Below are 13,895 nucleotides of genomic sequence, written 5' to 3' on the forward strand. Positions count from 1 at the left end.
AAAATTAAAGCTGCAAATGTAGACTATTTAAAAGATTGTATTGCTGCTGTATCGAGACTTGATCGAGACGTTTGCATTGCTGCAAAAGTCACAATTTCTTAATTAACCTGATTAATGACTCGGCAGAATAACAGATAAGGTATCAGTGGTTTTCCAATTAGAATCATTATTTGATATGTATCTTTACCTAAGCCTAGTCATCTACTATACATATTGTAATATTTACAAAAACTCCACATTATTATAGAATAAGTTACATAAAACAATTCCTACATATAGTACAGTCCTAAGCGTCGTCTTCGCTGTGTGCTTTTGCACACATTGTCCTAAAATCTTAATTAGTCCGTTTGTCAACGATCTCGCAACCATCGTTTCCTACTTTTTAGTATAATAAACAACGTCGAGTCGCTCACATTTCATAGTAAAAAACTAGACGACAATTTCTAAAATTTAAATCGCCACGAACCGCACCACAAGTTCACAAAGCGGCGGTCACCCGACGCAAGGACGGTAACGAATAAATATTAAACATTCACAAGGCCCGGCGAGGGGCTGCGGCGATATCGAACACGCGATAGAGCGCGCCGAATTCAAAAAGTTTCAGCCCGCACACTCGTTTCGCGTAACCTCAGTTTATCGTAAATACCTAGCACACACACACAATCGTCCGGCATAGAATGTCTCGTGAATATTTATTGGGCACAACGCTCGGTGTCGGTGCACTGGGGTTGGGCTCAGGATATGACGCGGGCGTAGGGGTGGTCTATGTGTCCATACTGGATGGCGAGCAGCGTGTCGCGCACGCGCCGGTAGACAGGCTGCGGCTGGCTCATGGTCGGGATGGCGATGTTCTGCTCCAGGAAGCCCACCCGGCTGATGGGGCTGATCACCACCGCCGTGCCCGCGCCGAACATCTCCAGAAGCTGTGGACAACGCGAGGTTAAAGTTTTTTTTAGATTATAAGGGAGGGTTGCACCATCTTACTTTAACTTTGACAAACGTCAAAAATCTGTCAAACTCCATACAAAAAGCACCGGTTATCATCATAGTTACCGTTAAAGTTAGGTGGTGCAACTCAGCCTAAGACTTCGTGCGGTTAGCACATTTAGCCAGTGTCAAGTAAATTATATTTCAAGTAATTAGAGACATTCGGTTAATAATTAATGAATGATAATGATTGATGAATGATACATGATATTCCTTTCTCTGGAGTTCCAGTAAAGATGTGGCATTTTACTGAAACCTTGAGAAACTTGAAAACTGATGTTGCACTGTTTTGTTTCATTTGCCTAAACTTATGCTTGTTCACGAACACATAATGGTTAATAATCCATTATTACATATTAATAGTCGGTAATTCGAGCAAACTTTTTAGGTCGTAATATTCTAATGAATAATTAAAAAATGCGTTCATCATCATCATCATTTCAGCCATAGGACGTCCACTGCTGAACATAAGCCTCCCCCAATGATTTCCACAAATGATAGCGGCCTGCATCCAGCCATACAAATTAAAAACAAACTTACTCGTCCTTGTTCGTTCAACTCGACGACGCGGTTCATGGTGATGACCTCCTCCTTGACCGTGAGGTCCTCCCACTGGCTGGCCAGCTCCAGAATGGATCGCCGCGTCACTCCCGGCAGGATTAGCCCGTTCAGTGGCGGCGTACTCAACTGTTTGTCTATGGAACACCACATAATAAGCACTCAATACAAACACGTGAAAATAATCTATCTACAGCTATCTGTGTTGTTGATGATCCCCCCGAAAAATAAACTTAGCCGATACCTTATCGCAGTTCCAAGAATGTGGTAATGAAAATTACATCATTCATCTCACTGATTATGCACATACTGAGATTAAATCTAAAACACAGGAGGGCGAAAGTACTATTATATGTTACGGTTAATGTGATAAATTGAAAATTATGAATAATCGCCGGTTATTATGAATAATTACCGACAGTCGAGGTAAAAGCGATAAATTAATCACATTTATCAGTGATTTTTAATAATGCAACCTTAATACTAACAAATATCATAAAAGAGAACACCGGCTCGTGTACAGCGCCGGTGTACAGCCACACATTTTGAACGTTTTGATATCATAATATTAATATAATTTGGGATAATGACTTTGGACTGTTTCTTGCATAACATTACTTTGCCATAATGCCCATAATAAATAATAAATAATAATAAATCACTTTATCACATTGACCGTAACATATATAAAAAAAAAGATAAACGTAGAAGACAGCTATTGTAGTCTGTCTGTAAGACGATGGTATCGGTTTCTTAATTCATGTTTAAATTATTTTTTGCTGCTTAGAATAGCTTTATAGGATTAAGAGAGAAGTTTTGACATTATCGTTATAATTAGTGGCTATATCTGCGGAATATAATGATGATGTTAGTGATCCTAATTGTTGCTTCAGATATGAGGCAAGAATTTACCGGTCAAAGGGTCAAAGTGCCAGCGACGCGGCGATAACATAACAATATCGGCCACTTACATTACCCCGCTATCGAGTTATTAACTGCATGATTCCAGCTCGCACCGATTAAAAACTCAACGAAAGAGTGGGTTAACAAACAAGTGATTTGACTGACGTGATCTATTCTGCGGTTAGACATGTTTGTATTATCGTTCACTGGAGTACGCGCGTGGAAAACTGTTACATAATGGATCTAAGAGTCAACAAGTATCGTCGGTATAATTTCTTTTCGTTTTACAGGAGGTGTCTTGTTTGCACGTTAGAGTACATTATACAGGGTATTAGGTAAATGGGTATATGAGCCGACACTAGCCCATGTTAACATGGGCATATAAATGGTATGGTGTATTTTATTTTTCTTAATTTTCATACAAAATAAATTTTATAAAATTGATTTGTATGAAAATTAAAATAATTAAAATGAAGATATCAATTTTCTGACTTCACCATACCATTTATATGCCCATATTAACATGGGCTAGTGTCGGCTCACATACCCATTTACCTAACTACCTGTATTTTTGGCATATGCACAACTGCAAAATAGATACGACACCACATTGTGTTTACTCCGTGAAGGCGCAAAAATTGTATAAACAACATTAATATAGATTAATTATATTATTAATTTCGTTAACTATAATTATACGATTACTTCGCACGAGCAAATGGAAATCTTACGATACTACTTACCTCCTTGATCGTTGATGTAAACCATGAATACATTCATAGCTCCCACTTCAGTCAACTCGTGGTTGGGTCCGAAGAGCCATAATACTTGGTGGTGTCCCATCTTTGCCGCACGGGCCGTCGCCTCTGTAAATCATTAAGTTTGCATGTATAAATTGTTTCATTTTTTACGAACGTCATTCAATAATCGTGAAAAATATACGATCTTATGCTAATTTGGCTTTTTCACACATGCAATTAAGGTAGGTAAGTAGGATAATCAATATAAGTAGTAGAATATTTCAAAATACATATGTAGTTTAATATCAAATAATAAGAAGGACGAGTGAATAACTGATAATAAAGTTTATTCACACCCCCACTTTAGTCCATCAATATTGCAATCGTACTTACAATCGGACCATAAATTTTAATATCTCAAAGCAATTCCAAAAAAATCACGTTCACGATTCCAAAGATAAAATAATATTTCATCGCTAATTGTGATAATGATATGTTTTAAATTAGCTTTTTATCTGATAACGAATTTATTGACACTAAACCTTTTGGGAATTTTATATGGACGAGAAAACATCACTTTTAGCAATTAAAGAATGCTTCAACATATTTGTGTTGTGTCTAATTACAGGAATAAAATTTATTTATCGAAAATATTCGGCGATGTTTACCTATGGTTGGTCCATAGTTGGAGCCGACCTTGCGGTTGCCGACGCCTCCCGGGAAGGCTCGCACCACGTTGGGGTCGGCGTAGATGGACACGGCGCCGTCGCCGCCCGTCTTGTAGTACGCGCTCACGGGGCTCAGGATCACGAACAGGAGCGCCTGCTCCGGCGCCTGGATGCCGAATGTCGGCTGCGAACACCCGTGCAATTGATACATTTTATTGCGTAAGATTTTTCACACATATACATTGATTACGGAGTCCATTGGTGTGCCTTTCTTCGCAAACTATCTCTGTGACACCCCGCAGTCTACAGACTTTTAGTCGGCCGATAGATTGGGCAGCTGCGCGTCAGTAGATCATCATTCATGACATTAAAACTTAGGCACCCCGTAAACTATACTTTTTGTCAGCCGATAAATTGGTCAGATTCCAGTTTAGGTGAGGAATCGACCGATATAAATCGGTGTAGTGTGCGCACTTTTATACATGTTCATACTGAGCCCGACCAAACTATCGGCCGACAAAAAGTCTGTATTTTACGGGGTACCTAAGTAGTGTCATGAATGATGATCTATTGACGCGCAGCCAAAATTATGTAGGTATGTTCTAAAATTTGCGAAAAGGAAAAGAAAACTTTTATTTTTTACGTTACATCGCTTTAAACATGGAAACTGTCGATGGTTAGCTATTGTTTAAAAAAACATTGTTGACGAATGGGGTATTAAGTTTATTAAATAGTACAGTACTTGTAAAACTGTACTTGTACTTGAAAATTCCCAAGTTTCCGCTTATCATTGTTTGTCATGTCGAAATTTACAAATCAACTGAAATAACAGGAAGCCTTAGTTAATTTCGATAATGACTAATAAGTTTTAGCTAATTTATCTCTTTGTCACTTTCTGAAAATTAGTATTTAAAACAATGTACTTAAAACAGTGTTAAAAATATTCTACTTAAAATACTTTTCGAATAATGGGGAAACATCTAGTCATTATGACATACAGAGATAAACTTAATATTTTCTTTTATTTACTTTTGTATTAAAAACAATTTGATTCATATCATGAACACCAATCAGTAGTTTTTTTATGTTCATGAATTTGAACTTTAACGTTGCGTGTTTTAAACATGAGATAAATCTGGCAATATCTAGCTATGAAACGGAACTTTTAAAATATGTTTTAGTATTATCTGATATGTTAATTACGTCGTCGTAAGAATATCTAAAATTGATAAATTGACTAAAATACATAAAACACTAAACTCAAAAAATAATTTGAATGTATTTTAGTAAAATTTCATCAACAGCATCGTCACTTTGGTAGCACAGGGAGAAAATAATTTGTGCTATCATCAAGACGTAATGATTAAATTATTGAGTAAACAGTGCAAAAAAGATACGCATATAATTGCGATCTAAGAACCTCGTGTGCTGGTATCTTGGAATTTAAAGATAACGAATTATTTGCCTCCTCTTATCACTGTTGTTGATAGGGTTTAAAAACTTTTGATTGATCAAATAAGGTAACCTCATGGAAAATATGTTTAGATAAGTAAAGAATCATTATTATTCAGTCGTAGTTGTATCTTGATTTATTAAACTAGACTTATATACCTCCCTCGGTTGTTGACTTTGCTAATCAGTTGGTTATACCCACGCGTTTAACCGCAGGTTATTATATCAATCATTATCTACTAATTAATTTTCGTGTGACAGTGAGGTCACCATGGACGTGCTATAATAGGTGTTTATTTTTGCGAGGCAAAAACATCCATCAAAATATTACCTAAAATGTTGTAACAACTAATAAACTATCTATATAAATAAAAATGAATTGATGTTAGTTAGTTTGATTAAAACTCGAGAACGGCTAGGCCGATTGAGCTGATTTTGGTTTTAAAATGTTTGTCGTAGTCCAGGCAGTCCAGGGTAGGTCTAAACGGTGAGCAAATACGCGCAAACATATTGTTTTTCTGTGACAAACAAAATTCCATGCGGGCGAAGCCGCGGGCGGAAAGCTAGTTAGGAATAAACGTGCACGTTAAGAGGTGATAAACGGAGTTTCGATGCTTACCTCAACACCTATTAATGTAGGTCGTATGTACAGGCTGGAGGTTTCCAAGTGCGGGACCCATTCCTGGTCGATCTGCACGAGGCGCTTGATGCAGTTGATGAGCTCATCGCCGTCAAACGTGGGCAGCCCCGAGCGCTGCGCCGCGAGGTTCATTCGTTCCATATTAAGATCTGGCCGGAACAACCGGATCTTGTCGTCTCTGCCGCGGTATGCTTTCATTCCTTCGAACAGCTGCAATACATTTCGGTTTTTGAGTGGTATGCCATTTATGTGATTATTATTTTTAATACTGCTGTAACTAAGAAAGGTTGCTAGTTATAAATCCGCGGGTTTTACTTATTATTATTATTAATTGTCATAAGACTACCGACGGCTTCTTCTTACATATACTTAATCGTCAAATCTTCTAAAAGTGTAAGGTACCTAAGGTAGTTGTTTCTGCATCAATCGTTCATCTTCTCTATTATTTTTCCTTCTCAACAACACGGTAACATAATTTAAGATCCAAATAACGAGATAAACGTATGTTTATACTGAGCTGGTGATAACGAGCGTAATGTAAGCGCACTTCATTGACAACATGACGGCAATAAATTAATAATTCTGGAATAATTTAGAACGTAAGCAATATCTGAAGTCTGTTGACGCAATTGTTTTCTTCTTTGTGTCGCGTTATCGTCTACATATTTATGTTATGAATAAAAAAAACACGCTTTTTTAAACTAAATAGAATATACTGAAGATCGGACAACTTAAAATTAGCAACTTGCATGGTTACAGCAAGATGTTAACGGTATTAGTTTTAAATAAGTGATTAAGTACCTGTATTGCGTAATGAAGAGCTTTAGCTGCCGGGTGTATGCTTAAATTTTCAAAGGGCATTATTTCTGGTTTCTGCCACCCGCCCAGTTGTTTCTGATAAGGTACTTTGAGCATGTGATCGGTGAAGAACTTCCCGAATCCGAGGTCCGCCGCTTCTGGCTTCGGCTGTAGCTGATAGGGCGCGGCGAGCCTGACCTGCAGGTCATCGGACTGCAAAAGTGGTTCTTATTAGTAGAGTGAATAGGGGTGACGTAAGTCACGTGTTTATCGGCATGCTGTGTAATCCATGCGCCGCCGTTGCACGTCGAATGGACCGGATCGCACCAGTATTACAAGTAAATAAGACATTATTCCAACACAAATAAGATAGTTGTAAAAATGAAAAGATTTACTTATTTACACCAGTTAGTATTGACTTACTTAGGCATTATGTACAGTGTACACACACAAGTAAAGCTCACTCGCCTTCGTGAGTTGCAAGCAATTCAGTACAAAAATAGTTTAGGCATGCAAACTGTGACTGCCTATCCTAAACTCGATTGTGACGAAGATGACCTCCGGACTTGTCTTAGGTTCAAGGAATGATTATTATCATCTTAGAATGACGTGAAAATTTTAAAACATAACAAGGTATTACAATTTCCGTTTAAGTTTGTGCAAACGTCAAATACCTATAGATAGTTTAAAAAAACATCATTGTAGTGCCTACGTCCAGCCCCCTTAGACAAAACGCACTTTTTGATCGAATCGAAAATCAAATCCGTCAAAACTCCATACAAAAAAGGGGCTTTTCGACCACTTTTCGATTATAATTTGCACTTTGTCTAGACCTACAGGTGTTATATGAATATCAAAATTTAATTTCATAAAAAAAGAAAAAACTTAAATAGTCAACTGAATAACCCTGTAGTTTTAATTTAAGAATAACAGGCTTCACTGTTTATATTTTTGTCAATTTGTCCATTAAAAGTTTTATTTAAATACATACCGTACCGTACATAATACAAAACCAAATGTGTTGGTGAAGTTTCAATTAGGTAGGTAGGTATGTATTTAATTAATTTTAATTTATTTTATTTAATTACAAGGTTAGGCTTATAATCTAACATTTCTTATATCACTAAACATAAAAATGTTTGTTGTGACATTGCACATTCATCGCAATAGCTTATAAGTATAAAAATTAATATTATAGGAGGGCGGTAGGTATTATTAAGTAGGTATAGATAGCAAAAAGACACGAGAGTAAACGATGTATTTATTAACCCCATGCAGATTTATGATCTCCGCACGTTTAAAATTTCTCATCGTCCGTCGCTAACGAGTAGCACAATTCTTTTACTTTGATAAGGTCACTTCCAGCTATCAGTAATTTGAAAACAAAAACACTTTTATCGAGAATCACGTTAAAAGTTATGCTGCTGGTGTTTCATGTTATCACAAAATTATTGTATCCATGCAGCGTCTCCAAAAGTTTTATTTGCATTAGATATCTATCTATCAATCTATACGATTAATATGATAAAGCTGAAGTTTGTTTGCTTAAATGCGCTAATCTCAGGAACTACTGGTCCGATTTGAAAAAATCTTATCGTGTTGGATAGCCCATTTATCGAGCAAGCTTTAGGCTATATAACATCACCCTACAGCCAATACGGACGGAGCAGAAAGAAAAATGTTGAGAAAACTGGAAATATTACTCAAACAATTTTCACGCGTATGAAGTCGCGGGCACTACTAGTGTTAGATAATTAGCTTGTTATCTGAGAAAGAGTGATGTTGTTGTTTTTCCAAGGTGTTTATTGGCTTACAAGCTTACCTTGAACGAGATTTCAGGCGTGATATCGGGGCGTGGCTTGGGGGCGGGCGCGGGCGCGGGCTCGGGCGCCGCCGCCGCGCTCTCCTCAAGCTCCTTGTACCGCAGCGAGGAGCTGCAGCACCGCACTGTCTGCAACTTGTGCTGGTTCTCGAATATCCATTTCACTAGAACCTGAAATGTGAACGCTATGATTAATAAACAGTAGGTTTCCAGTTTTCTACAGCTCGGCTACCTGTGTAAGTATGTTTAATTCTGAATAACTCAGTACTCATTTAATTTAACTTGAAAATTACTCTTTAGTAGGTATACTCAATAGTTAATACCACGTGCTGTATAAAAAAGTAAAAGATATCGTTAAATTATTCCGGCTCTTTTTTATGTCACGTTTTGAGACTCATTATTAATTTATCTCCATAATGCCAACAGTTCGCAGAATGTAGGAATTGTAGTGTTGTTCTATTGTTGAAAGGAAATAATTTACTGTGGTTTCTGTTCAAGCGAAAAACGGTTTACTCTTCAAACAATAGACACAGGAAACTAAACTAAGTATTAGCGGAAAAGAGAGACCTAAGGTCATACATACATAATACCTACCTACAGAATATAAAACTGTTTATATTTTTTCATTTCTTCTCTTGGTAAAGATTTAACTTTGTTAGCCGATAATTTTTATTGCTTAACTTTTATTTAAATCTTGCATTGTCATATATTATTTTTATAAAGAAAACTAGCTTTCCGCCCGCGTGGAATTTTGTCTGTCACAGAAAAACTTTATCGCGCGCGTCCCTGTTTTAAAAACCGGGATAAAAACTATCCTATGTTCTTTCCCGGGACTCAAACTATCTCTATGCCAAATTTCATCAAAATCGGTTGCGAGGTTTAAGCGGGAAAGCGTAACAGACAGACAGACAGACAGACAGACAGAGTTACTTTCGCATTTATAATATTAGTTGGGATGCTCAAGGATTTTTCTTTCTAAAATACTTTATAATTTATAACACCATAAAACTTAATTAAATAAAATTAATTAATCGAAGTACTTACCTTGCTCCGACGCAAAGGCATTTTAAGTTCCACACTGATATTCTTTAAATAATAATTTAAAATCAGAAAACTTTTATACACAAAAGTATTAGATACTTTTCACTTTAAATTTTCGGTAATTTTATCAAAGCAAACTACTTCTCAAAAAAATATTTAGAAGATGTACTTTCATAACTGGCTCGAAGTTAACTGACTTCACTGGATGTAAAGCACAAACATTTAAACAGTAAATGATAAGATTGTGGGCTGACCTATGACGTAGTTATAATCAACACAAATTATAAAATATTATTTGATAACGCAGAATTTAATCAAAATAACGATTACGCATTCAATGATTATAGTATGTTATTTAGTGATAGATTGTGCGCACTAGGGATTACGGGTAGGACTCCGGGTGTCGTGGCGGTGCGAGTTCGAGTGACATGTCTGTATTAGGTCACCGAGCATCCATCCTCACCTCATTCACATTTAAATGAATATGTTAATATCACTGGCGAATAAACGCTTATTTACGCACAACGACACCAATTTACATTAAGAATTATTTAACATACTTAATCATAGCCCGAAGAAAGTAAGGCTTCCCAAATAACGTACATTACATGTCGGTATAAAACAGTACCCGTAACACAAAACTACGGTTGCATCATGTTTCAGTTAAGGCGATTAGTGTCCTCAATCCGCGCCAAATGGGCATTTTGTAAAGCCTACTCCTCTTTTACTGCTGGATAGAAATAGTTGAAAAAAATATATGTTATACAACAGTTCAAGGACTACATTTGTGACGTTTGAATTTTCGCTACGTCTCTTTGTTTTGGATTAAAAAAATAAATACGGGACATCGATTTTTTACTTAAATTCCCTACTCCTCCAAAACGGCTATGTTAATTTAAAAGATTTTTGCACGAATAGATTAGGAATTCTTTAATCTTTAAATGACACGTTGCATTTTTCAATCGAACATTACTTTCATTCATAAATTTTACTTTTGATAAATTCCGAACGTTTTGCTGTTGAGGGGGCCTTCGCGGGGTGCGGGCGGCAGTCGGCCGCTGGCCTTCAGACGGGGAGGTTGTGTCACTCGCTACAAACTGACATTAGCGATCAAAATGAATTTTTTCTTTGGCTAAGTTGCACCACCTGACGTGACCTAACTTTGACCGTAGCTTTGGCGATAACCGGTGTTTTTTGTATGGAGTTAGACAGACTTTTGACGCTTGTCAAAGTTGAAGTAAGATGGTGCAACCCAGCTTTTGTTCGACAATAGATTTTATGTCAGAATTGTTCATAGAGTACGTGCAGTCAGACGATACAATTGAATTATGACGCGCTCAGACGCTATTTTCTACCTGAATAGAATCTATTAGTGTAAAAAAACTATAATTGACTCCAAAACAACTGCACTAGATAAATACAAGTAGAAAAATTATTACGTTATTTATTTACTAGGCCTTTGCAATCAGTATCCAAATTAGGAGCTAGTCAGAATCTGTAACTTAGTCGATTTACGTGAAGAAAACAATTTATATTTTCAATATGTTTCTTCGCGAAAATACCACAATTAAAAATAACACCTGTAACGCCCCTGGGTCTGCGGGTGTCTATGGGCGACGGTAATCATTTACCAACAGGTGATCCGTTTGCTCGTTTGCCTCCTGTCACATTAAAAAAAATTAAGATAAAGTGGTATTGAATTGTTCTATTAGAGCTTATTAAAAAATTTGGATACTGATTACAAAATTAGCCATTTTCGGAGTCCGTGGCAGCCTACCTTTTGGTGAGTCGTTTTGGAGTTGGTTTTAATTTTTAGTGAAATTAATCTATTTCATGCCTTTAGTAGACTATAGGTACTCATTAGACCTTGTTGTTGCCACTGAAGGTGCATAGGTACACAGTACATTGATACCATATTTTTCGTGTTAAGTGCAAATAAACTTCCCTAAATTACCAAACCATGAAACGTACCTATATTATTAAAAAGTTTCGCAGATAATAATTGAAATCCTCTTATAAGGTGATGAATTTTAGGAGCATGTCATGAAACCAAAATTATTAGCATACAAGAGCTTGTTTTAAAAAAAAATCATTTTATTTATCATGAGGAATTTACTGCGGCGTAGTAGAAGCAATTTTCCGTTTGTTCGTTCGTTCGTTCGTTTCAGCCAAATGACGTCCACTGCTGGACAAAGGCCTCCTCCAAGGTTTTCCACAATGCACGGTCCTGCGCTGCCCGCATCCAGGCTCTTCCCGCGACCTTTACGAGATCGTCGGTCCACCTAGTAGGAGGCCTGCCCACGCTACGTCTTCCAGCCCGTGGTCGCCACTCGAGAACTTTTCTGCCCCAACGGCCATCGTCTCTACGAGCTATGTGCCCCGCCCACTGCCACTTGGTTTTAGCAATTCTGCGAGCTATGTCGGTCACTTTGGTTCTCCTGCGGATCTCCTCATTTCTGATTCGATCACGCAGGGAAACTCCAAGCATGGCCCGCTCCATCGCCCTTTGGGTGACCTTGAGCCTTCTTATGAGGCCCATAGTAAGCGACCACGTTTCGGATCCATAAATCAACACTGGCAGCACACACTGCTCGAAGACTTTTGTCTTGAGACACTGCGGTATTTCGGACGTGAGTATATTGCGTAGCTTCCCGAACGCTGCCCAGCCGAGTTGGATTCGACGATTGACCTCTTTCTCGAAGTTGGCCCTACCTAACTGGACTGTTTGTCCCAGGTATACATAATTGTCAACAACTTCGAGTGTAGAGACTCCAACCTTCAAAGGAGTGGGTGCGACACGGACATTAAACATGATTTTTGTCTTGTCCATGTTCATTTTGAGACCCACTTGTTTCCGTTTGTAGATCGTAATAATTTCGAAGAATAGGGATGTTTCGTGGATAAAGCAAGAAAGTAGCAAGAGTTTGAATTAGTCCGTCGGTGAATTTACCAAAAACAAACTCTAAATGTATTTTTCACATTTTTAAACTTATGAAAACTTAAAGAGATGAAGCGCACCAAACTTTTTCCATAATCGAATAATTACAGTATTATATTGAGTTGAAATCTCGCGTGACGTCACATTTGAGTAAAACTTCTACTCAAGCGTGGCGTATCGCGCCATTTCAACTCGATGTAGCACTGTTATTATTTAATTATGAAAGAAAATAAAAAATTTGAGTCTAATATTTTCTAATTATCTGTCTGACGGACAAATAATTGAAATTTTGTCATCTAGCCTAGTTATCGTCAGGAAGTTGGTCTAACTAATTCAGCTTGCAAGATTCCACCCGAACAAACATTTATGTAATTACCTACATACATCATAAATNCAGCTTTTGTTCGACAATAGATTTTATGTCAGAATTGTTCATAGAGTACGTGCAGTCAGATGATACAATTGAATTATGACGCACTCAGACGCTATTTTCTACCTGAATAGAATCTATTAGTATAAAAAAACTTTAATTGATTCCAAAACAACTGCACTAGATAAATACAAGTAGAAAAATTATTACGTTATTTATTTACTAGGCCTTTGCAATCAGTATCCAAATTAGGAGCTAGTCAGAATCTGTAACTTAGTCGATTTACGTGAAGAAAACAATTTATATTTTCAATACGTTTCTTCGCGAAAATACCACAATTAAAAATAACACCTGTAACGCCCCTGGGTCTGCGGGTGTCTATGGGCGACGGTAATCATTTACCAACAGGTGATCTGTTTGCTCGTTTGCCTCCTGTCACATTAAAAAAAATTAAGATAAAGTGGTATTGAATTATTCTATTAGAGCTTATTAAAAAATTTGGATACTGATTACAAAATTAGCCATTTTCGGAGTCCGTGGCAGCCTACCTTTTGGTGAGTCGTTTTGGAGTTGGTTTTAATTTTTAGTGAAATTAATCTATTTCATGCCTTTAGTAGACTATAGGTACTCATTAGACCTTGTTGTTGCCACTGAAGGTGCATAGGTACACAGTACATTGATACCATATTTTTCGTGTTAAGTGCAAATAAACTTCCCTAAATTACCAAACCATGAAACGTACCTATATTATTAAAAAGTTTCGCAGATAATAATTGAAATCCTCTTATAAGGTGATGAATTTTAGGAGCATGTCATGAAACCAAAATTATTAGCATACAAGAGCTTGTTTTAAAAAAAAATCATTTTATTTATGATGAGGAATTTACTGCGGCGTAGTAGCAGAAATTTTCCGTTTGTTCGTTCGTTCGTTCGTTTCAGCCAAATGACGTCCACTGCTGGACAAAGGCCTCCTCCAAA

At 37.1% G+C, this 13,895-nt stretch overlaps 1 protein-coding gene across 1 annotated transcript; it reads right to left on the minus strand.

The window, feature by feature from the left end:
- Position 1: 1 nt before the first annotated feature.
- On the minus strand, positions 2-10,276 carry Bcat (Branched chain amino acid transaminase). Its single transcript, XM_028300503.1, has 8 exons — positions 9,613-10,276; positions 8,569-8,739; positions 6,750-6,959; positions 5,928-6,158; positions 3,857-4,040; positions 3,192-3,314; positions 1,528-1,682; positions 2-923 (listed from the first exon to the last, which is right to left on the minus strand). Exons 1-8 carry the CDS (start codon positions 9,631-9,633, stop codon positions 735-737), a joined length of 1,284 nt encoding a protein of 427 aa, XP_028156304.1. The 5' UTR covers positions 9,634-10,276; the 3' UTR covers positions 2-734.
- Positions 10,277-13,895: the final 3,619 nt, after the last annotated feature.

The sequence above is a fragment of the Ostrinia furnacalis genome, unplaced genomic scaffold (assembly GCF_004193835.3).
Source record: "Ostrinia furnacalis isolate ACB-3 unplaced genomic scaffold, ASM419383v2 OfSCF0726, whole genome shotgun sequence".
In the NCBI taxonomy this organism is placed as follows: domain Eukaryota; kingdom Metazoa; phylum Arthropoda; class Insecta; order Lepidoptera; family Crambidae; genus Ostrinia; species Ostrinia furnacalis.